Source organism: Podarcis tiliguerta, assembly GCF_965153285.1.
Source record: "Podarcis tiliguerta genome assembly, chromosome: 2".
Lineage (NCBI taxonomy): Eukaryota > Metazoa > Chordata > Lepidosauria > Squamata > Lacertidae > Podarcis > Podarcis tiliguerta.
The window spans coordinates 48,272,799-48,296,954 of record NC_139535.1 but is presented as its reverse complement, the minus strand read 5'-3'; the positions used below and the strand labels follow the sequence as shown (position 1 = coordinate 48,296,954).

At 39.0% G+C, this 24,156-nt stretch overlaps 2 protein-coding genes across 5 annotated transcripts in view; one reads left to right on the top strand and one right to left on the bottom strand.

Annotated features, from left to right (window-relative positions):
- CENPP (centromere protein P) overlaps window positions 1-24,156 on the bottom strand; it is a 148,659-nt gene that overhangs the window by 119,486 nt on the left and 5,017 nt on the right. For all 3 annotated transcript variants that reach the window (XM_083429238.1, XM_083429236.1, XM_083429237.1), the window contains exons 5-6: window positions 19,726-19,814; window positions 15,883-15,979 (exon numbers count right to left, since the gene is read on the bottom strand). In XM_083429238.1, the coding sequence (XP_083285364.1) occupies window positions 15,883-15,979; window positions 19,726-19,814 (186 nt within the window). The remainder of the gene's footprint in view (window positions 1-15,882; window positions 15,980-19,725; window positions 19,815-24,156) is intronic.
- Window positions 3,093-17,847, top strand: OGN (osteoglycin). Of its 2 annotated transcripts, none has more exons than XM_083429234.1 (7): window positions 3,093-3,622; window positions 4,146-4,405; window positions 8,582-8,672; window positions 10,015-10,173; window positions 11,444-11,646; window positions 12,445-12,540; window positions 13,157-17,847. In XM_083429234.1, exons 2-7 carry the CDS (start codon window positions 4,205-4,207, stop codon window positions 13,328-13,330), a joined length of 924 nt encoding a protein of 307 aa, XP_083285360.1. In that variant the 5' UTR covers window positions 3,093-3,622; window positions 4,146-4,204; the 3' UTR covers window positions 13,331-17,847. The 2 variants fall into 2 exon arrangements, with proteins under 2 accessions (XP_083285360.1, XP_083285361.1); XM_083429235.1 differs by having other exon boundaries at window positions 3,315-3,622; window positions 4,170-4,405.

Genomic DNA, 24,156 nt, shown 5'->3' with positions numbered 1-24,156 from the left:
GCGGCGCCTGCCCTATGGATTGCCCTCCCATCAGATGTCAAGGAAATAAGCAACTATCCTACTTTTAAAAGACATCTGAAGGCAGCCCTGTTTAGGGAAGTTTTTAATGTTTAGTGCTGTATTGTGTTTGTAATATTCGATTGGGAGCCACCCAGAGTGGCTGAGGAAACCCAGCCAGATGGGCGGGGTATAATTCTTCTTATTATTATTATATTTCCTTGTGATTTACCTGGGAAGCCAATCTGGATCAGAGCACAGGTCAATCTAGTACAGCATTCCATCTCTAGCAACTACCAATGAGATGCCTCCGGGAAGCTCACAAGGGAAGCTCACAAGGTAGCAGCTCTCCCTTGCTGTTAGCATTTTGTAATCATCACTATTTTAACCTGAAGCAAGGGTGAAATATTATTAATCATCAGTTATGAAGCACCTACATTTTAAAATTTAAAAGGTGGGGGGAGTCTGTCCCTGCCTGCAGGTATGCAAATTAAAAGACATGACACAAAAAGGATGGGGAATGAAGTCTCAGACAAGCAAACTGAGGGCTCAATTTCTTAGTCACATAGCTGATGTTTTGACGACCAGTATAAATGCAAACAGTTCAGGGAAGGAAGGAGCCAAATGGCACCTGGTCTGTCAGCCAAGCAACAGCTGCATCTTTCCATGTCTCAACTATGAAACTAGAAGCAAGATGCTAAGAGGGTACAAAAGCTACAGGCCGAGAAGACTGATCTACAAGTAGACAACATGTGGTGCTCCAGATACTTTTGAACTCCAACTCCCATTAGCCCCAGTCAGCATTTCCAACAGTAAGAAATAAAGGCGGAAGTTGTAGTCCCACAACATATGAAGAACACCACAGTGGTTACTCTGCAGATTAATAGTGTTTCCCAAATTTTCAATAAAATTAGAGACACATTATACACTTATTTTTAAAGTGTGTAAGAATGATACAAGGAGGTATTTAGGTTCACAGTATTGCGCATGAGCAGCTACAACATACTGCGGCACACAGAGGTGGTATCTACTGTCAGATGAATTCTCTGTACACTAGTAGCTGGGAATGGCAAATGAGGACTATTGCATTCAGATCCTGCTTGCGAGCTTCACATAAGCATCTAGCTGGCTAGTGTGGGAATTGGATGCTGGATCTGCGTGGGCTTTTGGCCTGCTCCAGCCACAGCACAGCAGCAACTAGATTTTACTGCACCATACAAATAAAAAGAACTTCTTTCAAAAACAGGAGAATTCTTTTGTCAGAAATCTGTTCCAGCCCCAGAGAAGCCCAGCCCCTGTGTATTTTAAGCATCACTGAGCTGCATGCAATTTGAAGGAGGCAAACCCAGAGAGCACTGACTTAAGCAGACACACAACTGAGAACTTCCTTCCAGTGGCTAAAAATCCTAGTGTTTCTCTATTACAGCAATGACTGAATTATACCAATCACATACAGTTCAGAGATGTGGCAGACACCCTCATTATGACTACAGCATACTAGCACAGAGCTTTCCAAACTGTGTGTCATGACACATTAGTATGTAGGCTGCATCCTGTAAGTGTGTCATGCAAATGCTCCTCATGCTCTTCCCAAGGCTGGAAAAGGGTTAGTTTAACCCCTGGGTTGCTAGTAAAACTGTGTCGTGAAATGATGCATGTCTAAAAGTGTGTCACCAACATGAAAAGTTTGGAAAGCTCTATATTAGCAGTTCTGTTACAGTACACTCATTTGTCCTGGCATACACTTTGGAAATTACTGAGCTAGTAAATGCATGTCTGCAGGAGTAATAGAGATGAAGGGAGGCCTTGGCCCCTTCCCTATACAGTTAAACAAACTGAGAAAAATGACTGGGGAGTTCTTTGCCTTATAGGCAGAGCCTTATTAAAATCACAATTTGCAACCAAATTTGAGGGGATGAGCTTTCCAGTTCAATTTACAGTCTACCTGCCAACATACAAAGAAATAAAATCTCAGAGGATCATATTATAAAAAGAGTCAAAAGAGCAACAACAGTTATCTCAACAACAACAGGCTCAATTTTACTTTTCTTCTTAAACACCACAGGTTGCAATCAAAGCAGTGCTCCTGCAAAGTGAATGCTCTACCCTCTCCTCCCCTGCACAGTTGTCTGCCCATCCAAAGCATATCCCAAGGGTCAAAAAGTTTCAGGAATGGCCTGGAATGTTGGGTGGGTGAATTGTGCAAGAGCTTTCTCCAGTGATTCCTTACACCCACTCCTGACAACTCTCTTTTCCCACCCCACTGTCAGGCCTTTCCCCGGGAGTGGCTTTTGGAGGAGGATAACGCTTGAGTGAACACTGCTCCGGATGCAGTCCAATCCGGGACTGTCCATATAATAGCTTGAGTTGTAAAAGTGGCATAAAAGTGAGAGAAATTGTCATCAGTCATTGAATTTAAGAGAAAATGAAACCAATGATAGGAACAGTTGGGCTAAAAAACTTTAAAATTCTTCTGGTGCCTCAGTATTAATATTAACAGGACACATAGTATTTTAATATAACATGCACTGATTTTCAGTTTTGCTACCATTATTTTCCATCTGCACAGTGAATTCAGGGGAAACATTTATGTTCAGAATGGATCAAGTTTCAAATGAAGACTGTAAACCAGCAGATGTACTTAAAGCAAAGCATCCAACTCCAACTGAGATGGCGTTCCACAGCAAACAGCTGGTGTCTGAACTTTGGCTTTTCTTGGAGCAATAAACATTCTACAACAACATAGCTTTGGGCTTACAAAACTAATCCAAATGAAAATATTCTCAGCTGATGCATCTTCTATTTGGAGTCCCAGCTAAAAGTAACATACCAAAGCACAGACAGTTTCAGCAGTGATGTCTTTCAATAATAAATGCTGTTTGTACATTTAGGTTCTGTTTATCTTCGCTGGCTGAAAGATTTCCCCTCTTTTAAGAGGTATAAAACATAGGAAGCACTTTTCATATCAAGACATGAATCTGAATTATTTTTCAATGAAATGTAACTTTTATGCCATATGCACTTTCTGTCATATGTCATTTTCATATGCAAATCTGCTTCTATTACAAACTGTATTCTCAGTGAATATACATCACACTGTTTTCCGTAATGAGCTGTTAAGGTTGGAATGCTCTCAAGATTTTCAAAACCTACAACCAACTAAACTGCAAACTAAAAGCTTGAATTTCCTCTGTGTGTATCTTGAGTTGCAAGTTTTAACTGCACAAAAAAAGTGGAATGCGTATGCCTAAACTGAAACGGAAGTCAGCTCCTTTGTCTTCCATTAAATGCTAAACTAAATGAGAAGCATATGACTTTGCTTGTCTTTATTGCATGAAACTGCAGTTGGTCCAGTTAAAGCTTTGAACGATAAGAGCAACTATATTAACATATTAAGTTGAATATTTTCCATTATATTAGTCGAGCAGGACTGATTTATCATTTTGCATTCAAGACTGCATGCTGACCCAGCCTTATTTACCCCACAGAAGGTGCTTTTAAAGTTTTTGTAGTAGTATCATTTCAGACTACTGAAAATAATCTCACTCTTGTCTAGCCATTTGGAATTAATGAAGAGAAAACCATATTGAAACAGTCACACAAGAGATCTCAATCAGCGAAAACGGTAGGTGTTATCTTCCAAGAAGTTATCTTATCAGTTTTAACAAGTTATTGTAAAAGTTTATTATATACTAGATTACATATGTTAAAAGTTATAGTATTTTTTTTCTATTGTATGCATGCTATTTTTTATATTTAAATGCATTGTTATTACTTTGTTGCATATTTCAAAGTTTAGTTTCCTCTACAAAATAGTCCTTAAGACAATGAAAAAAATACTTTTCAGTCCCAGGCTGGGCTCAGCCCTGTTCCTTTTAACTATTTCATCACCATACATTCAAAATCTAAAACAATGTTTTGTATGTATTTCTATCAGCACTTAACTCACAAAACAAATCTGCAATGTATCAATTTGTACTTCTATTTTTCTACACTGCACTTTGTCAACTTTTTAACACTGGAAATATTTATAGAAAGAATGCTAAGAGTTAATAATTTTTCCACGTTCCTTAAGCATTAGAAATCACTGCCAACTAGACCTCTACGCTTTAAATATTGTTTTGAGAGATTGCTTTTTTTATTTCCAGTCACAAAGAAATCATTCTACTTAGTCCTTCCAGCTCAATACAAGCCTCAGCCTCTCAAAATGAAGACTTTGCAGAAATTTGGTCTCTTCTTTTATTTTTTGTTGCCCTTGGTGAAGTTGGCACCACCTAAACAACACTCAGCCACATTTTATGACCCTGGTTTGGCCACTCTTGAAGAGACAATATTTAAGCAAAGTTATGAAGACATAATATTTAAGGAGGATTATGAAGACAAGCCACAGGATGCAGTAAAAAATCAGGTATTTGACAAGTTCTGTGTTCATCTATGCATGCAAGCATGTTCCATGGGTAATTATGAAAACAAGTGGAAAAAATAAGGATAATGTAAAGTTAGCCAAAATAAAATCATAATATAGTTACACATAATTGTTTTATTTTGTTCCTTTATCATAGTGGAACTGTTTGGGCGCATAGGAATGGGCAATGTGACATACCTATGTGGGCCACAAACAATGGGTGTGAGCCCACGTCTGCCTTAATGCATGAATTTCTTCCCCTTTTATTTCAAAAGTACATTTTACCAATTATCTGTTACATTATCATAAAGAGTGACCATTCTGCACTGATATACAAAAAATCAAGTGTGGTCCATTGATCTATCATGAACTCATTTTCTGGTCTAGACAAGTCTTAGGCTTATCCCAACCCCCCAATCCCTTTTGTGTAAAAAAGGTTTAACAGTGGCCTATTTTATGAGGGCAACATTAACATATATTATAAGGAATTTTGTGCATTATATAAATGATAAACAGCTATACAGTACAACCCTCAATTATTCAAACCAAAACAGAGCATTGTACCTTAACAAGCCTTATAAACTGCCACTACATTTAATGAATTTACAATGTGCTGCCCTATTCAATAGTATTAAATACCTGCCTTGCGACGATTCAGTGATGGGCGGGCTACAAGTACAAATAATAAATAAATCAGTATTTAAAATTATATTGTCTAGAATGTAGTACACATATGCAGAAAACCTATGGTGGATCAAAGCCTCATAACATGATGTTCAGAGCCAATGCCAAAAAGAAATTTAAGGTTTTAGCATTTATGTTGTTGTTGTGGTTGGGCATGTGACAAAGCTGGAGCCAAAAACACTCCCATACTGCCTACTTGCTCTTTCAAGGGAAGTGCAACTCATCCAGGGCAGCAGTATTCATAGAATCATAAAGTTGGAAGGGACCCTGATGATCATCTAGCCCAACCCCCTGCAATGCAGGAATATGCAGTTGTCCCATACGTGGATCAAACCTGAAACCTTGGCGTTATTAGCACCATGCTCTAACCAACTGTCACAGTTGGTGACAATTTAATTATTACATTATCTGCACATGTATTAAGTTCTTAACTGTTTATTCCTTAAAGATGTCTATTTACTATTTTTAAAATTGTTTACCTAAAAAGGAGAAAGTGTAACATTTTAAATAGAGTAAACTGTGCTTTGCACCAGTAGATGGCGCTTCAGTAAGATGAACTTCAGTTTATAGTACATATCTTGCGAATTTGTTTTATGCAAAACTAGCCCATGTAATGTAAGATACATTTAATGATGTTTGAGATTGCTATAATCCACCCTGGGTCCTTCAGTGAAGGATGAGTAATACATTTAATAGTGAAAAGAAGAAGTGAGAAAGGGGTTAAAGAAGGGCAGCCAAAGCGATTAGAGTACTAAATGGGGAGAAGCTAATGTTTCACTTAAAAGAGAACCAAATACAGGGGTTACAACTGAAGGGTATTAAAACAAAGACAAATTGCTTTTCTATTCATAATACTCAAACAGGATATGGACAACAAAATTAACTCAATGAACATTTAAGTGCATCAAAGACTTAAGCTCTTCTCATATATTCCATACATTTACCTGAATTTTTGCAAGTAGGACAATAGTTTGTCACCTCATATTTTAATACCATTTATGATTTCCCTGTCTTTAATTCATGGACAAGAACAACATCAAAGCAGAAATACCCAAACTCGGTGGCACATTTGCATACCTTGAGGGGGACTGGGGTATGATTTATAATTATTTATAAAACAGCCTGAAGGAAAAAAAGACCCAGTAGAACAAAACCCTGCTCACAAGTTTACAGTAAATTAAATTAAGTCACCTTGTTGGATCCCTCCACCATTCCATGTCTCTTCAAAACATGACTACATAAGGAAAACCCTGCCAAAGATCTAGCTTGTCCAACATTCTATTCTCCAAGGGCCAACAAGATGCCTATGGGAAGCTTACAAACAACTGGTTTTCAGAGGCATGCTGCTCTCAATGCTGGGGTAACATAGCCATCTTAACTAGTACCCCTTGGAGCCAGGAAGCTCCACATATGGCAAGTGTTCCGCTACAGCCCCATTGCCAATCTATGGGCAGTGACATCCTCCTGAGGAAATGCATACCGGGATTTCCTCCTATGCAACTGAAGGCACAAGAAAATCCCAGAAACATCACTGTTGTACAGAAATAGCTGTAACTATCCATAGTCATGCTGCTCTGAGATTTTTAAATAAGGCAACTTGTTTACGTTGCAAGACACTGCGTGTGTAAGTGAAATCACATGTATTAGAAACACCACTGAAAAAGCCGGCAAACACCCCGTTCTGCCCCCGTTCCTTTTTGTGATGTTTTTGGGTGGCTTCCAGGTTCAGTGTGATGCACATGTACACAGTCACACACATATCAGTCACACCTAAAATGGCCACTGCCTGTATTAAGCAGTTTATAAATGTTTCATATACTTAAACAATAAATGAAAGGTCAGAGGACCCAGTTGATGTGATGAGGGGTGATCCTGCTTGATGGTTGAGCAATATGGAGTTGCAAAAAGGATGGTCAGCTCAGTCCCAGTAGTTGTCTCAACTATAATGCTGATGATATGGAGCAAAACACAATCAGTTGTTTGTCCAGCTTCAAAGTGTTGTTGTGGTATCTGAGAGGCTTTTATTCCCTCATTTCATTTTCCCAGCAGATCCCAGGGCAGGATTCTGAACTTCCAAAATTCTGATGGAACTACCAAGAGGGCCCCCTCTGCTAATATTAACACTGGGGAGGGTCTGTAGGGAATCAAGGGGCCTTTCAGATATTTGAGGTCTAAATTGTTTGGGGCTTTAAATACTAGCGTAAGCACCTTAAATTGGGCCCAAAAAAGAATTAGCAACCAATGCAGCTGTTTTAGAACAGGGGTTATATATGAGTAGTAAAGTAATCTGGCTGTTGCATTTTGAACCAGTACAAGTTTCAAAGTCATCTTAAAGGGCAGCTCCAGAGTGCACTGTAATAATCCAACCTGGAAGTTATCAGAGCACTGAGTACTGTGGCCAAGTCATCTCTGTCCAAAAGGGGCCATAGCTGGCAAACAAGCCATAGCTGGAAATAGGCATTCCTAGCCACGGAGGCCACAGTGCTGGAGCCAGGAGTATCCCCAAGCTATCAACCTGCTCCTTCCAGTGGAGTGCAATCCTGTCCAGAACAAGCTGTGTTTACCTCTTGGACTCAAGAAATTGGAACATACAACACCTTTGCTGGTCCACATCCAGCCTGCCACTGCCTCCACACACCATCCCACTTCTTATTAGTCTGAGTGTTCATTGCAATTCAGAATTGGTAACCATGGTTTGATCCCAGTTACAGGGAGCACTGGGACACGGGTGGCGCGGTGGGTTAAACCACAGAGCCTAGGACTTACTGATCAGTAGGTCAGCGGTTCGAATCCCCACGACGGGGTGAGCTCCCATTGCTCGGTCCCTGCTCCTGCCAACCTAGCAGTTTGAAAGCACGTCAAAGTGCAAGTAGATAAATAGGTACCGCTCCGGTGGGAAGGTAAACGGCGTTTCCGTGCGCTGCTCTGGTTCGCCAGAAGCAGCTTAGTCATGCTGGCCACATGACCCGGAAGCTGTACGCCGGCTCCCTCGGCCAATAAAGCAAGATGAGCGCCGCAACCCCAGAGTCAACCATGACTGGACCTAATGGTCAGGGGTCCCTTTACCTTTACAGGGAGCATTAAACCCACAACCTCCCAGTTCAGTCATCACAGCAAACTACCAGCCAGGTTATATTGTATTAAACTGGGTGTGCCAGGGAAAGAAGCTCACACGCGGTGCATGCCTGATCCAATAAATCATGGTTATTGTGCCAGGAACATGACATCTGATCTGCCAACTAGCAAATGGAAATAACAAAGTATTGCTTAATTTAACTGTCTGTATTCAACATAAGGTGTCACATGAAGTTACGCTATCCCAGAAGTACTGCTGAATGTTAGATTTTGGTGTGTGTGTTTTAAACTAGATTGTTTCCAGTGCTCCAGGAAATGTTCCAGACAATGTGGTTTATTAACTTTTAAAGGTTTTACCACCACTATTGAAAAATAATATATTAATCCCTGCATGTGTTTTTATAACTTCCTACATATAAGGAAAGCAATGATATGCTCCTTTTCCACGAAAATGAACTGCAAATGCAGAGAGATGAAGAGATACTTAGTGAGGGATCAACAAATTTAACAGGTAAGATTTTACCACATTACAGTATAATATCAAGCTTAAAACAAACAAACAAAATAGTTACCAAAAATGTGAGAAAGTATGCACACCGACATAAGCATCAGAATTCAACTTGCCACTTGCTTGGAGCAAGTAATGATTGCCCTGAATGAACCACAAAGTGCAAGATGCACTGGTCTCCCCTTCTCCCCTATTTCTAATGCTTCTAGTCAGAGAAGCATGTTTTGGCAGCTGTGTGCATACACACTCACATACTCCAGGCTTTAAAAACTGTACTTTTTTTATAAGCCTAGACAGCAAGCACATGCTCACAGATATCACAGAGTTGCATTTTCCCAGACAAAAATGATGCCAGAGAAAGCAGAAAGCTCAGCAACAGATCTCACTTCTCAACTACAGTGTTAGTGCTGACAATATGTGATCAGTCAGTATTGGGTCTAGCTGCTTCAGAATCATGACTAAGGTTTCTCAGTGTCAGAAGAACAGGGGATGGAGAACAAAAATACAGTGGTACCTCGAGTTAAAAATGCCTCAGGTTACAAACTCCACTAACCTGGAAGAGTTACCTCGAGTTGAGAACTTTGCCCCAGGATGAGAATGGAAATCATGTGCCAGCAGCACAGTGGCAGCAAGAGGCCCCATTAGCGAAAGCACGTCTCTAGTTAAGAACAGTTTCAAGTTAAGAACGGACCTCCAGAATGAATGAAGTTCGTAACCAGAAGTACCTCTGTAGGCAATAGTGAAGTGAGTAAATTCCTCTCCTTGAAAACAAATGAGGAGGATTGAACCCATTTGTCATATCAAATTTCATTCCAATATCCTAAGGTTTGAGAAATATTACAATTAAAGCAAATAAAAAGAAAATAGAGACTATTTCTCATGATCTGACTATTAAACCTGGAATTCTAGTTAACCTACATTTGTTATCCTTTCATCTATCTGTATTTTTCAACCCATACAACAATAAGAAATGGAGTTGAAAACATTTTAGAAAGAATACGTACACTATCTCAAATTTACAAGATATGGTATGTACACTATCTCAAATTTACAAGATATGGTAAGTTTCTATGCTTTAGAAATCTAAATTCTAAAATTTACTAGGTCAAGTCTGTTTGAATAAAGTGCTATGTAAAAAATTCTGTTGACTGACGCTAAATTCAAAACTGTCCGAAGGCCTCATGTGATATGAGTAAAAAAATGTTTCCATATCCTAATGTCTGCAAAATGCATGTAAGACAATTTGAATATAGCATTTAGGCCCCATAAGATGTGCCACTAGGACTGATAGACAATCAACCGTCCAACATTCCACTTACATAGAAACAAAATTATCTTATTTCAGATTTGGCTACTTGTCTGCTGTGTGTTTGTTTAAGTGGTTCAGTTTACTGTGAAGAAACAGATATGGAAAGTGTTCCAGCTCTGCCAAAAGAAACTGGCTATCTTTATGCACGTTTCAACAAAATCAAGAAGCTGAAAGTATCTGATTTTGCTGAAATTCGTAAGTATATACTTGATTTAAAACTACATACCATACTTCTTGACTATACTAAAGGTTTGGGTAAAACATTAAAAATACATTTCATTACCTTTAAATTCATGTCCATATACTACTACTACTGAAGGTGAATTACATCTCATTCATAAAATTTTAACTGCAACCATCTATATTAGTAAACAAATAAACACTGACCAAGATCACTCTATTCTTTTTAAGTTCAATTAATTTATTATTCTTATTTTTAAAACTTATTTTTTCAGATAAATAACCACAGGTATTGTATGAATCACCATCCTGGAAGAAGCAATCCTTTCCCACACAAGGGACTATCTCTTTACATGATTCCTGTGGCCACAAAGTCAGACCTAGATAACAACTAAGAAAGAACATTTTAATCTTCAGCAGTACCATTTTCTTCATATGCATATACATGTATGGTTAATTAAGTATCTAATTGATTAATTAATTAATTAATTAATATTTCTTCATCAATGACAACCCTAGAAATAAGATAAAACAGCATAGTACTTTCCTTGAACAATGCCCACTGAATGAGAAAGGATTAATCCTAGAACTCCTTTCTGTAAGTTGAACACAGTGCTACTCTAGGAGGAAGACCAAAAAAAGAATACATGCTCATAGATTAGCAGGACAACATTGTGTAAGCTGGCAGGAAGCAGACACTGGGTACCCTTGAGCAGCCTGATCAAATGCCAAAATCTCAGCAAAAAGGGATAAAAAAAATAAAGTAGCTTTAGTGCTGTGGTTTAAACCTTCCTACTGAGCCAACCACCCAGCTCCTCAGAGGGCTGCAGAGCAATCATTTGATTAAGTGGTAAAAGAGAGATAACAGCTGAGGAGGTGAGCCTGTTTGTGCACTTTTATTACTGAGTGTAGTGGTGGGGGGCTTCCCTTCCCTGACAGCCCATGTGCACAGAAGAGGAATGAGCACTCCCTTGCACTAGTCTGCTCACTCAGTTGCATGAAATTCCTGGTCATCTGTGGTTACCAGGCTAGTGCTTAAAAGAATGAATTAGACATATAGAATTGGTGCTGCCACTGTAAAGGAAGAACATTGGAGGACATTGAAGGCAAGCTTAGTTTATTTGAAGCTCTCCCGAGGAGAAAAATTATCAGCGCAATACCCAGGACTCCATAACTAGGTTGCACAGCACAGCCTACTATGCAGCAACACTTTACTAGGGGCTTAGCAGGTGATTGCTTACAAAAAGCATCAGAGCCTATCTTTTCTTTCTTTCTTCTTTTTTAGCCACACTGAAAAGAATAGATTTGACTGGAAATATGATACAAGATATTGAAGATGGGACCTTTGCAAAACTAGTATTATTAGAAGAACTTTCACTTGCTGATAATAGACTTGCCAAGCTTCCAACTTTACCTCCAAAGCTAACTTCACTGAAAGCAAACAATAACTTGATTAAAAGCAGAGGAATTAAAGCAAACGCTTTCAAGGTAATAAAATTTATTATTACAATTGATTCCTATGTCATGCTAAGCCAAACCATGGCTTAGTGCAACATGTATGCTCCATGAGAGAACATCCTGGCCACTTGGTTCCTCCTCAGTTGTTTTGCTGCTGTGATACAGTGAGCCATGGCCTGGTGTGTGAACGTTGTCCGAACCCAATCTTGTGGTTTAGCTCTTCAGACTATCTAAGAACTATACCCAAGATTTGACCTGTAGTTTATAGTTTATGCTTTGGGAAGCTTTTCTACTTCTTCAATACAATATTGCATGGGATCCCAATCCAAAGGACCGTACAACTAGTTTTGCATCCCCAAGAGGGCTGTCATCTTGTTTCTTAACATAGCAGCCCACCATGCTAGATAGCATTTCACCATTTTTTGCTCAAAATATCCAAAAACAAGTTGTTCAGAATTAATGTTATGAAAAGGAGAAGAGGTAAAGTAGCATGAATAAGCTGGGATTTAATTCATTAATTTTGGCATGCTGAATGGCTTATATATGCCCAGTGGAATCTTTGATTCTCTTCATGCTCCTCTCTCTGCATCTACAGCATCTATCATATTGGTGTTGGTCCAAAAGAACTGAAGGAGATCACTTTTTTAAAAATGTGTTATTCTTTTTAGATTAAGTAATATATTTATTTATACTACAGGCTTCAAACATCTTTCAACACAACTGAATAGCCCAATTCCTATCAATAGATCCAATTAGTAACCAATTATCTTGTTTAAACTGCTTGTAAAACAGTTTCTTTTCCCCTCCTTTTCTGTTTCTCTTTTACAGAAGCTGACCAACTTGTCATTTCTCGACCTAGGACACAATTTACTCGAGTCTGTCCCACTTAACTTGCCAGAGAGCCTGCGTACTCTGAATCTTCAGGTCTGAAAACATTTTGTTGCTGTTGCACAAAGAAATATTTGTGTGTGTGTGTGTGTGTGTGTGTGTACACACACATACTACCAATGGCCCAAGAGAACTCAGCTTTACATTTTTTTGTTTCATTTTTGTATTTTAAAATACTTCATCAGAAAGGTGGTTTATAAATTAAGTTAATAAATAAAATAAAACAGAAGCTGTGCACTGAAAGCCTAAGCAAGGGAAACAGCAACCTGCCCAATAAAGAATACTGTTCTCTGGTAACTTACAGATTCTTCTGAAGGGATATGTTACTGTAGCGTAGCGACTCCCACTTGTAATCTATAGGAATCTGCAAGTTTTATTTTTCTTCATGTAAAGAAGAAATTTTCAGGGCAGAATACTATGCAATAGACAAACAATGTTGTATAGGAAGAGCCATGAAGGAACCAAACATTAGTGTAAGGAGTTTCGAAAAACCATGTCCTATATACAATGTACATATGTATAACAGAAATCATTATAGTGCTATCGAGAGATGTATTGAATAGGATTTCAATGAAAGAAAACATCAAACTAGTATATCTTTTAACTAGCATTGGATCTTCAGATTTTTCAAGTTCACTGTTTTGATTTGCAGTTCAACAACATAACCAGCATCACAGATGAAACATTCTGCAAAGGGAACAATCAGACCCGTTACGTTCGGCAACGCATGGATATCATAAGAATGGATGGCAACCCAGTCATCTTGGGAAAGTATCCCAATGCTTTTATGTGCCTGAGAACCTTGCCTATAGGCACATACTTTTAATTATTAACAAAACTGAAAATGGTAAAAAGTAGGTAAAGATTACCATTTTATCACGGTTTCAATTTGTCTTTCCATGTTAATATCTTCACATATGTATATTCAACACTTTTAGCCGTTATAACTTCTACCTTAACTTGGTGAAATTGCACCTTCTGATTTAATAAGCCTGAGCCTATTTTATTTCTAGAACTTAGACTCAAATATAAAACCAGTAACGTATTCTTTTTTCAAGGGAACCAATCTACAGGCAATGCCCCATCTATGTGCATTCAATATGTGCATGACCATGTAAATGCGCATCACGCTGAACCCAAAAGTGGCCCAAAAATCACAAAAAGAGGCAGAATGGGGCGACGGTGGGGAACAGGGTGTTTGCAGGCTTTTGTTTTCAACTGTGTTTCAAGTATGCACTATTTCACTGACACGTGCAGTACCTCGGAACGTAACCCCCACATAAATGGGGGGTTGCCTGTATTTCAAAAGAATAAATGCTTTAACACTGTGTGGAGAATAATCAGCTGATGTAGAGAGAATGGGTAGCATTCTCATGTGACCAGTCTAATGTGTTTTATATAGGAAACACATAATGCACAACATGGGAGAAATGAGACAGACTTTGCTGAAGCAGAATAAACTTTTGTTATTTTCTAGCAAACATAAAGTAGCTGGATTTAAGACACCAGTTTTTTGTCTAATGGCAAAGTAGGACACAATATATTGGGGATAAAATGGAGGCAACAAACAGCTTTTCATCTTTAATCAGTAACAGACCTACAAATAGATCTGAGGAAGTTTCCCATTGTTTAAAGTTGGCAACTTCTTAGTTTGCTTTTCCACTCACAGAAACAGAAGTGTGAAGAGAAAGCAAAGGGTCTGTGTAAAGGTGCATGAACCTCATACAAATCCTAGGTTATTAAGCCAGGATTTCATCATGTGAATGAGACCAGTCAGATTGAGTTGGTTAGATTTCTGAAGCAGAAATAGTCAGCACCTGAAACTCATGCTTGGCAATATTAATATTGCTTAAAAGATACCATGCAACATAGTCTCTGCATTGAACACTGTTACCAAGAAACAATTACTCATTTTCTGAAAAACCCTGAAGAATATTAATAACTGAACAATTCATAATGCACCTTATTGACACTCTTTAAGCTGTCAATGTACTTAGAAGGGAAATGCATCCATTTTGGTAATATTAATTACAGTCCTATACAATTCAAATAGGTATTTACAGACAACCACAATCTTATGCACAATTCTAAGTTAGTCCTATTGAGCTCTGTGGAACTTGATTCTACCCAATCATGCATAGTACTTTGCAGTAAGAATAAGCAATAACTGTGATTTTTTATTGTATTTAATATATCACTCTCCTCAAGCCACCACATGACTATTTTTAGATTGTGGTACCCGTGTTGTGATCAGCCAGAGTTTAAACCCTTTTCTCAAAACAGAAGTCATTTGGGCTGGTTTGAATATAATTGTCCAACTTTGTGCATGTCAGCTGAAGACTTCTTCAGAAGTACCTTCTTTATCAGTAAATTCTGATCTGCGTGCTCTTTTTTTTCATACCAGATATGTTCTTTTCTGATTTAATTATTTACTAACATTGAAGATTTTTACAACTATTAAGCTCTGCTCTAGCTCTGCTGCTTTAATTGTACTATGTATCCAATCTCATTTACATGGCAAAATCTTTAGAGATTACTGTTTGCTTTTAGTTTGTGTGTATTACCTGTTGACTAAAACTCTATTGACTAAAACATGTCTAATAATACAAATCATCAGAAAAAAGAAAGAAAGAAAGAGGACATACTTCACTATTACTTTGTAAGTAAATGGACTTCTGTGACTGGGCAAAGATGGTAATACATAGTTTGTCTTTTTGGCAAAATATGTGGTTGGGCAATGGCACCAAACCTCACTTCCATTTTATTACCTCAATCCTTTCCTTGTTTGAGCACTTTCAATCTCCACCTACAGCCAGGTAGATTGAATATTTATTTGATCACAGCATCTTCCTCAGTTTTACGTTCCATGATTTGCCACTCCTTCTACTACATCCTATGACAGACAAACTGAAGCCTTTATTTGCTCTCCACTAAACCCTTCTCCCCTTCCCTCAATAGGCATATTGGGGGAATCCTCAAATTGTTGTGAGCCAGTCCCCAGTCCTCTTCTATGACAATTCCAGAGTTACCAGACTCGGAATCTGTGACTAACAGTTCAGACTTAGATGAGGAGTCTTGTCAGCCTACCAACCACACAATGCTCTTGACTCTCCCAGAACCTCAATAGACAAGACAGTGAAAAGTTTCAACTCGGCAGTCCACACAATCATAAAACATTATTTTTGAGGGACTGAGATTTTTAAAATAGCACAGAACCAAACAACCATGAATTTATATTTTCCCCAAAACTTGCAGTACCATTAAATTAAGCCATATTTCAAAAACAAATGTCATTCAGTTTCCTCTTGTTCCATAATGAAGCTGGTTAACAGAGAAAAAGGAAGGTTTAAAAGAAAGCATAACTTTTCAAAACACTACCTTGAAATGGGTCAAAGTGCGTTTCCGATGATCGCGCCACTCAGTGAAACAGGAGAGGCATTTGAAGAACAGCAAGAGATTCCCACTCTCTTCAACTCTAGAAAACAACATTATGCCATTAAAAAAATATTTCCATACCCCTTACAAAAATTCATTTATAATTTTTAAAAAAATATTTAGAACATCATTAGATTTTCTTTAGGCCCTCTGTTGGAAAGAACTTGCTAAAGCTGTTCAAACCAAATACCACATCATTTTGTGTATCTTCTGTTTAGGGTGATTTGTTGTGCTGTTTTAAACAGATCTTGAGAGGCTTAGTCCTGATTTGGATGCAATGCTAATCCATAGTTTGTTTAGCTTAACTATAATTTGTTTGTACATCTGAAACCATAGTTTGGGGCCATCAAACCAGTACTGTAGATTACAGTTTGCAGTTGCTTTGTAAAACTCAGTTTGCGTTAACTGTGATTTGTAATTACATCTATGTTCCATATCCTGGCTTAATTCTAGTTTGTTGCATTGCTCCACGAATGCTGCACACTCGCCTACACAGATACAAGTGAAGAGTTACTGAAAATTAATCTGCTTGCTTGGTTAAGAAACTGTCACTGACACTTTCACAGACCTCACACACCCTACTCACTCTGCCCGGCAGCTCCATTCCCTACCATCTCATGATTGTCAAGCTTCCAGCAGCAATGATGGAGTGGGAAGGCAGGGAAGAGACCACAGGCACTTTTACTCATATCTAACAAGGAATACATGTTAAAAGCACACGTTTGCAAGCCCTACCATCACCAACAAACTTTGGGCAGGATTAATCTAATGAGTCCCATCAGCAACTCCTGAAATTGATTAAGGTGAACAAAAAAGAAAATGCTTCTGAAGTTATTCAGCCATGTGAGAGGTGGGAACATATAAGCCCAAGGCTCACTGCAAATTGTGCAAGTCACGCTAAACCACTGTTTACAGTCACATGAAAATGAAGTCGTTAAAAGAAAATTGTAACACATGCAAAAAACAACAACTTATGAACCACAAGCTATGTGTGATAACTTTTAATGATGTTGAACAAGGAAATGTTTCAGAATTGTTGGAATCTACATTAAGTCTTACAAAAAAAAAAAAAAAGTTTTTAAGTACCAAAGCATGATTACGTTTTTGCACCCATACTGGGGTGGGGGGGTCGAAAGCAGTGACCCTTCCAGTTATGGCAAAAAATGCTTCATGTTTTACCCTCCTCCACTACCTACAAATGTAAGAGTCTTTCAGTGCTTAACTGGATCCAGATGTGATTTAATACTCACTTCTGGCACACTACTGATGGACTCAAATTTCAGTTGGCTGGTAGGCAAAAGTCAAGTTTAAATGCTTCATACTGCATCAAGAAAGCAGCTTTTGAAATAATTACACAATGAGTTAGTTCTGTGATGATGATATAACAATCAAATCTAGCATGAAAACCAAACACTCGCTTATAATATTTTTTTGGGAAACTCTTTCCCATCATTATTTTGGTGAATGTGCCACATCAATTATGTTAGGCAAGAGCTGGTATGCCAAAGTAAACCCAGTCTGGTTTGCTAAATATCAATGGGCACTATGTACGTATTAAAACTGTTATTGCATAAAATAAACACAGTAAATCACTTTGTGTGACCCATACTACAGATTACACTAAACATTGGCTGCCACTTTTTATATTGCTCTCAGAAATGGGCAGAACTTCTGAGATGCCACTGCCTATTTCCACAGACGAAGGGAAAGAGTCAACTGTACTGCAACCGGCAGAGAAATTCAAGATCAGTTAGGCTCTGGGAAATACCACATGCTGAAATAGAAATCCTGACAATAAAACCTACATTTATGTACTGCAAAGATGCTAAGCTTATTTTTTTCATTTTGCAGCCAAGCATGTTTCTAAAGGATCTAAACAGTTAAAAAAATAAAAATAGCCATATTGAGGGTTTTGTGTATGCTTTTGACTTCCATTTGGTTTGATTTGAAAGGGAAAGGAGGGGGGAACTATGCGCTGTAAATATTATTTATTCCAAGCCTGCTGTTGTTACTGGGGGAGGGGGAGAGAAAGCCTTCCTCAGGTGTATTTTGAGTAGCAATTCTCAAAGGCAAGGGATGCTTTAGTGACTCCCTTGACTTTAAGAATTGCTTCTAGAAACATGCCCATAGTGATTCCCCACAATTCACTGGACCAGGACTAAATCATATTTCTAACACTTGATTTCCCTACACAAACCTCCTATGTGACTGTCACTACCCCCATTTCTGCATTTATTTGAAAGGGTAAGGAAACAAGAGTTTAAAAACTCATGTGATAAGTTCTCTAACCTATGAACATCTTACATATAAAGTATTTGTGAGTGTGGTAGCAATTCAGCTTCAGGTACTTTTAGAGGAAACTATCTGGACACATTCCAATCTGGGTTCAGTCCTGGTTTTGTCCCAGACTTGGCCTTGGTTGCCCTGACAAATGACCTTCCAAGTATCCTTCAGTAGCGATGGGGAACTGAAATCCTGCTGCTCCTGTTATAAGTCTCAGCAGCCTTTCATACCACTGACCATGGTATCCTCCTGGACCATCTCTGTGAGTTGGGGATTGGAGGCACTGTTTTATGGTGGTTTTGCTCTTACATATTATTGTTTAGCTAATTTCTTATGTGCCCTTCACCTATAAGTTTCCAGGGTGCATTTCAGCAATTTAAAAATACATTATTATTATTATTATTATTATTATTATTATTATTAAGTTTTCAGTTTTCCAATAATCACATGTAAATCAATACATACTCAGTTTGACCTTTCCTCCTCTTAAACATCAGTTTAAAACAAATTACAGTCAACAAATAGGGTGGATACTGAAAATATGTATTTCAGCTGTCAAAGGCCAAGATAAAAAGGTGCCCCTTCAGCACATGACAGATACATACTTGCATGACATGTCTTAGAGCATAGCATTGGGAAACTATGTGTCTACAATCTGGCAAGATAGTTGCAGGATACCATAAAGCACTCTCTATTTCCAGGGTTGTTTAGCATCAGTATGAAGCCATTGGGAGCAGTCACTGGGAAGTCTGGGGTACAATGTCATCACTGTGCTGATGCCACCAAGACTGTTTCTCCATTAAAACTGAGTCAGGAGCGGCTAGGCACAAGCTGAACCCGTGCCTGGCAGCAGTGGTGGGCTAGACAAGGGCTGATAGACTGAAGCTGAACCTAAGGCAGAGACATTGCGGGTGAGTGATTCCCAAATCACAGATTGGTGCACCTTTAGAATAAGGTAGTTCATTCTCAAACATAAAAGCTGTATTATCTTGTATAACCATATATGCCAGCAACTTAATTAAGAGAGCAATTTTATACCACATGTGGGTGAGGGACATCAAGCCCAGGGGCTGAATGTAGCCCTTCCTATCCCACCCTCAGGACTCTCCCTAGGCCATACATTCTCTCCCCAGGCCAAGTCAGTCACCTGCCCAGTGTGAAATGCTTTTCCCTGGGTGGAATGTGTCCTTTGACTGTGATAGTGCCTTTTTGTTACCTGAATGGATAGGTGTATAGATGCACCACTGGTATGTAGTCTGCTAAACTATGAGCCACATCTGTTGATGCTGGCCCCACCAACCACTGACATATGGCCCCTGGAAAATTACCTTCAAGGGAATAAAAGTTACCCTATGGGCTAAAAAGGATTCATTGCCTTACTTTACCACATAGCTGAATGTCTCACTGAACTCAGTGGGACTTGGAACATACTATATGTTGTGTGTAACTGACATTGTCCAAAGCAAAGAAAGATATTCCTCTATATATTAGTAGAAGTCTTACCTTGATACAAGCTTGCTTAAATCCAAATATTCGTCAGATTCTATCACAATGCTAAGGTCCGTAACAATAGCTGAAACATTTTTGTTACACTGGTTCAGAAAAAAAGAAAATGTTTTATTAATAGATAAAATAAGTAAAAAATACTCAAATATAGGACTAAAATATGATCAAATTACAATGATTTTTTCTATATATAGTACATAATAAATCAATGAAAGGTGACCATTAAGAGAAACTGCAATTTGGCAGAAATTTGGATGTCCTATGTTGATCTCTGCATGAGTTAAGGCTACTCCAAATTCTCTTCAACATTAGGGAAAACTAAGATCTGAAGGCACATGAGTCAGTCATGCTGCTGATGCCAAGGAGGCCAAGAATAGGGTTCCCTACTTCTGTAATAATACAGAAGGTGTCAAACTTGCACTATACTGCTGGCTTACCCTTCTACCACTGTAAAGTGCGCATTTGACAAGTGTTAAACTACTCTTGGAAGATCTGGCAATGATTACTGCTGTTTCCTCTGGGATGCTTTTAAGAGATGGCATTTTTGGCTTAGGGCTAGAATGTATCCTTCCAAGTAGAAATAATAGTTGGGAAGAATTTTTGATCTACTGTGACTTTATTTTGTGAAGTACTATGGAACAGCCACTGCTTTTAGAAACATAGGAAGCAGCCCTTTACTGAGTCAGACTACTGCTCCACTGGTTCAGTATACTCTACCCTGAATGGCAGCAGCTCTTCAGGGTTTCAGATGGGGGGCCTTTCCATTCCTGTCAGGAGTTGAATCTGGGGCCTTCTGAATGCAAAGTGGATGCTCTGAGACAAAGGAACAGTAGTAGCTTGCTACCTACCAAAGCAGTAATACAAAACTAGTACCCAAGTTAACATTACCACAGAAGTAAACTACTGCTGTCTGAAAAGCTTCCATGTGCACTCTGAAGAGCAAAACTTAGCAAGGGTGAAATATTTTAGGCAAACTAAAATCTTCAGAGGCTGAAGTTACATATTTATATCCAAGTGCCATCTTGTGGTTAAAAGAGAAAATGACAAATGCAGCGTCCTAGTTCTTGAGGAAAAGAGATTTTATTTTAGATTTATATCCCCAAAGCAGCGCAAAGCATTCATGAGCTACCACAAGTCCATTCTTAAAAATATAGAATAACTGAAACCATACAAAGAAATGGACATTTTAGGAGATAAGTGAACAAGTTAAAAAAATTACTGGCGAAAGGGCTCCAGAGAGGGGCTGCTTAAAATGGCGGCCACTCGAGACTACTGCTGCTGGCATCAACAAAGCCCAGCCCCCTTCCTCCTCTAGGCAGGGCGGGGAGAAGCCAGGAGGAGGGAGGGAGGTGCCGCCGCCGTGTGAGGGAGGGAAAGAATGTGTATGCTGGCAATCCATGCAGCGATTCCCAGACCGTCCACGGGACGGATCCAGAAGGCAACTGGGCCTGATCCAGCCCACGGGCCTTAGTTTGCCTACCCATGGATAAGGCTATCAAGAGCTGCTAGCCATGATGGTCATGAGATATTACAATGTTCTAGAACTGATTATCCTAAAACACTTCAGCAAGATTCTTTAGATGAGCTTAGATATCTCACATACTTTAAAAACTAAAGGTTTGGGGTTTTTTATTTGACCTCTTGTTTCATGCTATTGTTTCCACAACATGTGGAGAACACACTAAAATACCCATACAGCTGGTTTCCAGGGATGTCAAATACACGTATAACAGCAACATGCAAACAGTCAACCATTTTCACTCCCTTCACTTTGCTGCACTCCTACCAGCTTTCATTTTACTTAAGGAAAACCTATTACTTGTTTTTACTTTCCTTCGTTCTCTGATCCTGGCAAGACACAAATAGTAATTCATGGAATTACCATGTAAATGGAAAAGTCTTAAGGAAAGACCAACAGATTACATCAACTCAACTATGCTGCAAATGGCAGTTTGCCACTTATAATTGACATCATGTGAACAATTTCTGGTCTTTTAATTTTCACAGAAAAATTACTTCATTTCAGCAGACAACCTAAAGCTACAGACAGTATTATCATACAATTCCACTGTATGAAAGATCTACAGGTAAATATTTAGGGATAGCTGAATGCCCTCCCAGAAGGCACATCTTCTGCTTACATTGTGATCTTTTTAGCACAAAGTGAATATTTTTTTATTTTCCAAGTCTTTTTAATTTTTAGAATTGTAGAGTTAGAAGGGACCATGAGGGACATCTAGTTCAACCTCTTGCAATGCAGGAATCTCAGTTAAAGCATCCATGACAGATAGCCATCCAATCTCTGCTTTAAAACCTTCAAGGAAGGAGAGTCCACCACCTTCGGGGGGCGGCGGTTCGTTCCACTATTGAACAGTTATGCCATCAGAAAGTTCTTCCTGATATTTAGTTGAAATCTCCTTTCCTGTAACTTGAATCCATTGGTTTGGATTCAACCCTCTGCAGCAGGAGAAAACAAGCTCGCTCCATCCTCCGTGTGACAACTCGTTAGATATATGGCTATCATATCTTCTCTTTCCCAGGCTAAACATACCCAGTTCCTTCAACCATTCCTCATATGGCTTGGTTTACAGACCCTTGATCATCTTGGTCACCCTGGAATAAATTTTACCTTCATGCCAATGTAAGACTAGCCAGTTTCCTTCTTTAATCAGGATTTGAGATTAGAGTCTGGAATCGATTAACAAAGCTAGGTTAAGTGGGGACACTATATAATCTTAATAATAAGCATTAATGTACAATTAAATGTGGGAGATAATTTCACTCTAGAGGAAGCATGTTACCCCACAGCCTAGCACTGATTACCTAACCACAGTTTAAAAAGCACCAGCATTACAACTGAACTGCCCCACTGAGGGTAGATGTTTGTTGTAAGGCAAATGCTGCACATGACAGACTACTAACCAATTCCAAGCAGGATTATCACAGCTACAGTTGCAGAGGTAAATTACAGGAAAGTGCTATTTTGTGCTGTATTTAAATTATAAGTGTAAAAAAATAACTAAGGTTGCTAGGTATTTGGTGTTTCTCTGTCAGAAACCTAGGATGTCACATAAACAGAGGCTCCTGTTTTAATGACAATGTCTTATTCTACATAGCTTTATAGTATATTTCAGAGCAGAAGAATACATAATCCGCAATACTCACTTTGTTCATGCATCACAATCAACCAGTTAATAGTTTACCATGAATGAACAGTTGGCTTCCAATTCAGCTCCCCTAGCAGGAGCTGAAACAGCAATCCTTGGTTTAGTGTTATATCCAAAACCATCCCAAAATCAGCCATAAATCGTGGTTTGCAATTCCCACTCATGCAGTGGGGTGGGGAGTTGAAGCAGAAGCCACTTGCATACTCACAATGAGACATTGTCTATCCTACTGGGATATGTGAACAAGGTGAGTATGACGGACTTTAGACCTACATTATAAAATATAAAATAAAAGTCTGGATTTCAGTGCTAGTTTATGTAACACTGGTGTACGTATATTTTTCTAAAGGGGAAACAATTTTTCAATAAAGATACAAATGGCAAATCTATAGTAATTTATATGTTGATACTCATGACTATGTCATTATGACATGGAAAATGCTGCCATCTACTGGCAATTTAGATTTATACCTTGTTCTAATCTAACAGGACGTGGTGGTCTAAACCACAGAGCCTAGGGCTTGCCAATAAGAAGGTTGGCAGTTCCCTTTACCTTTAACTTGTTCTAACTCAACCCTCCCATCACACCCCATTTAGATTACAATCCTATACACCAGTGGTTTTCAACCAGTGTGCCGTGGCACACTGGGTGCCTTGAATGATGGTCAGGAATGCCGCGGGCAACACTGGCCTCTGTCCCTCTTTTCTTCCCTCCCTCCTCTGATGCCCTATCCTGTCTCTGCCTCCCAAAGGTTTGCACAGCTGTTTATCGCAGCAGCCCTGGCTATAAGCTCCTCAGGCGAATGTTGCCTCTCGGAGGCACCTCTCTTAGGGGGATGGTCAGCTCAGACACCAGGGACAGCAGCAGCAACTTCTCCCGGGAGGACTTCCAAGGAGAAGAGAGAGGAGAGGAGGCTGAGGGAATACTTCACAAGGGAGGGTGTTCAAAAAAGGGTGAGAGGCTACCAGCTTTTCAGGCAAGGGGTGACCTAATTGGGCTCCTGAGCCCCAGGGGTGCTGCAGAAAGAATGTAGTTGGTTAAGGGAGCCGTGGACTCAAAAAGGTTGAAAACCTCTGCTGTACACACTGAAATAAGCAGCTGGACTCAATGGAGCCTACTTCTAAATAGGCAAACACAGGATTGTGCTCTTAAATGGAACAAGTCATCAGAAGAACTAATCTTTCATGTGTTTCTAGATTAAATACACATAAAACACTCAGGGGTGTAGTCTTTTACTCAGAGAAGACCCATTGAAAGTAA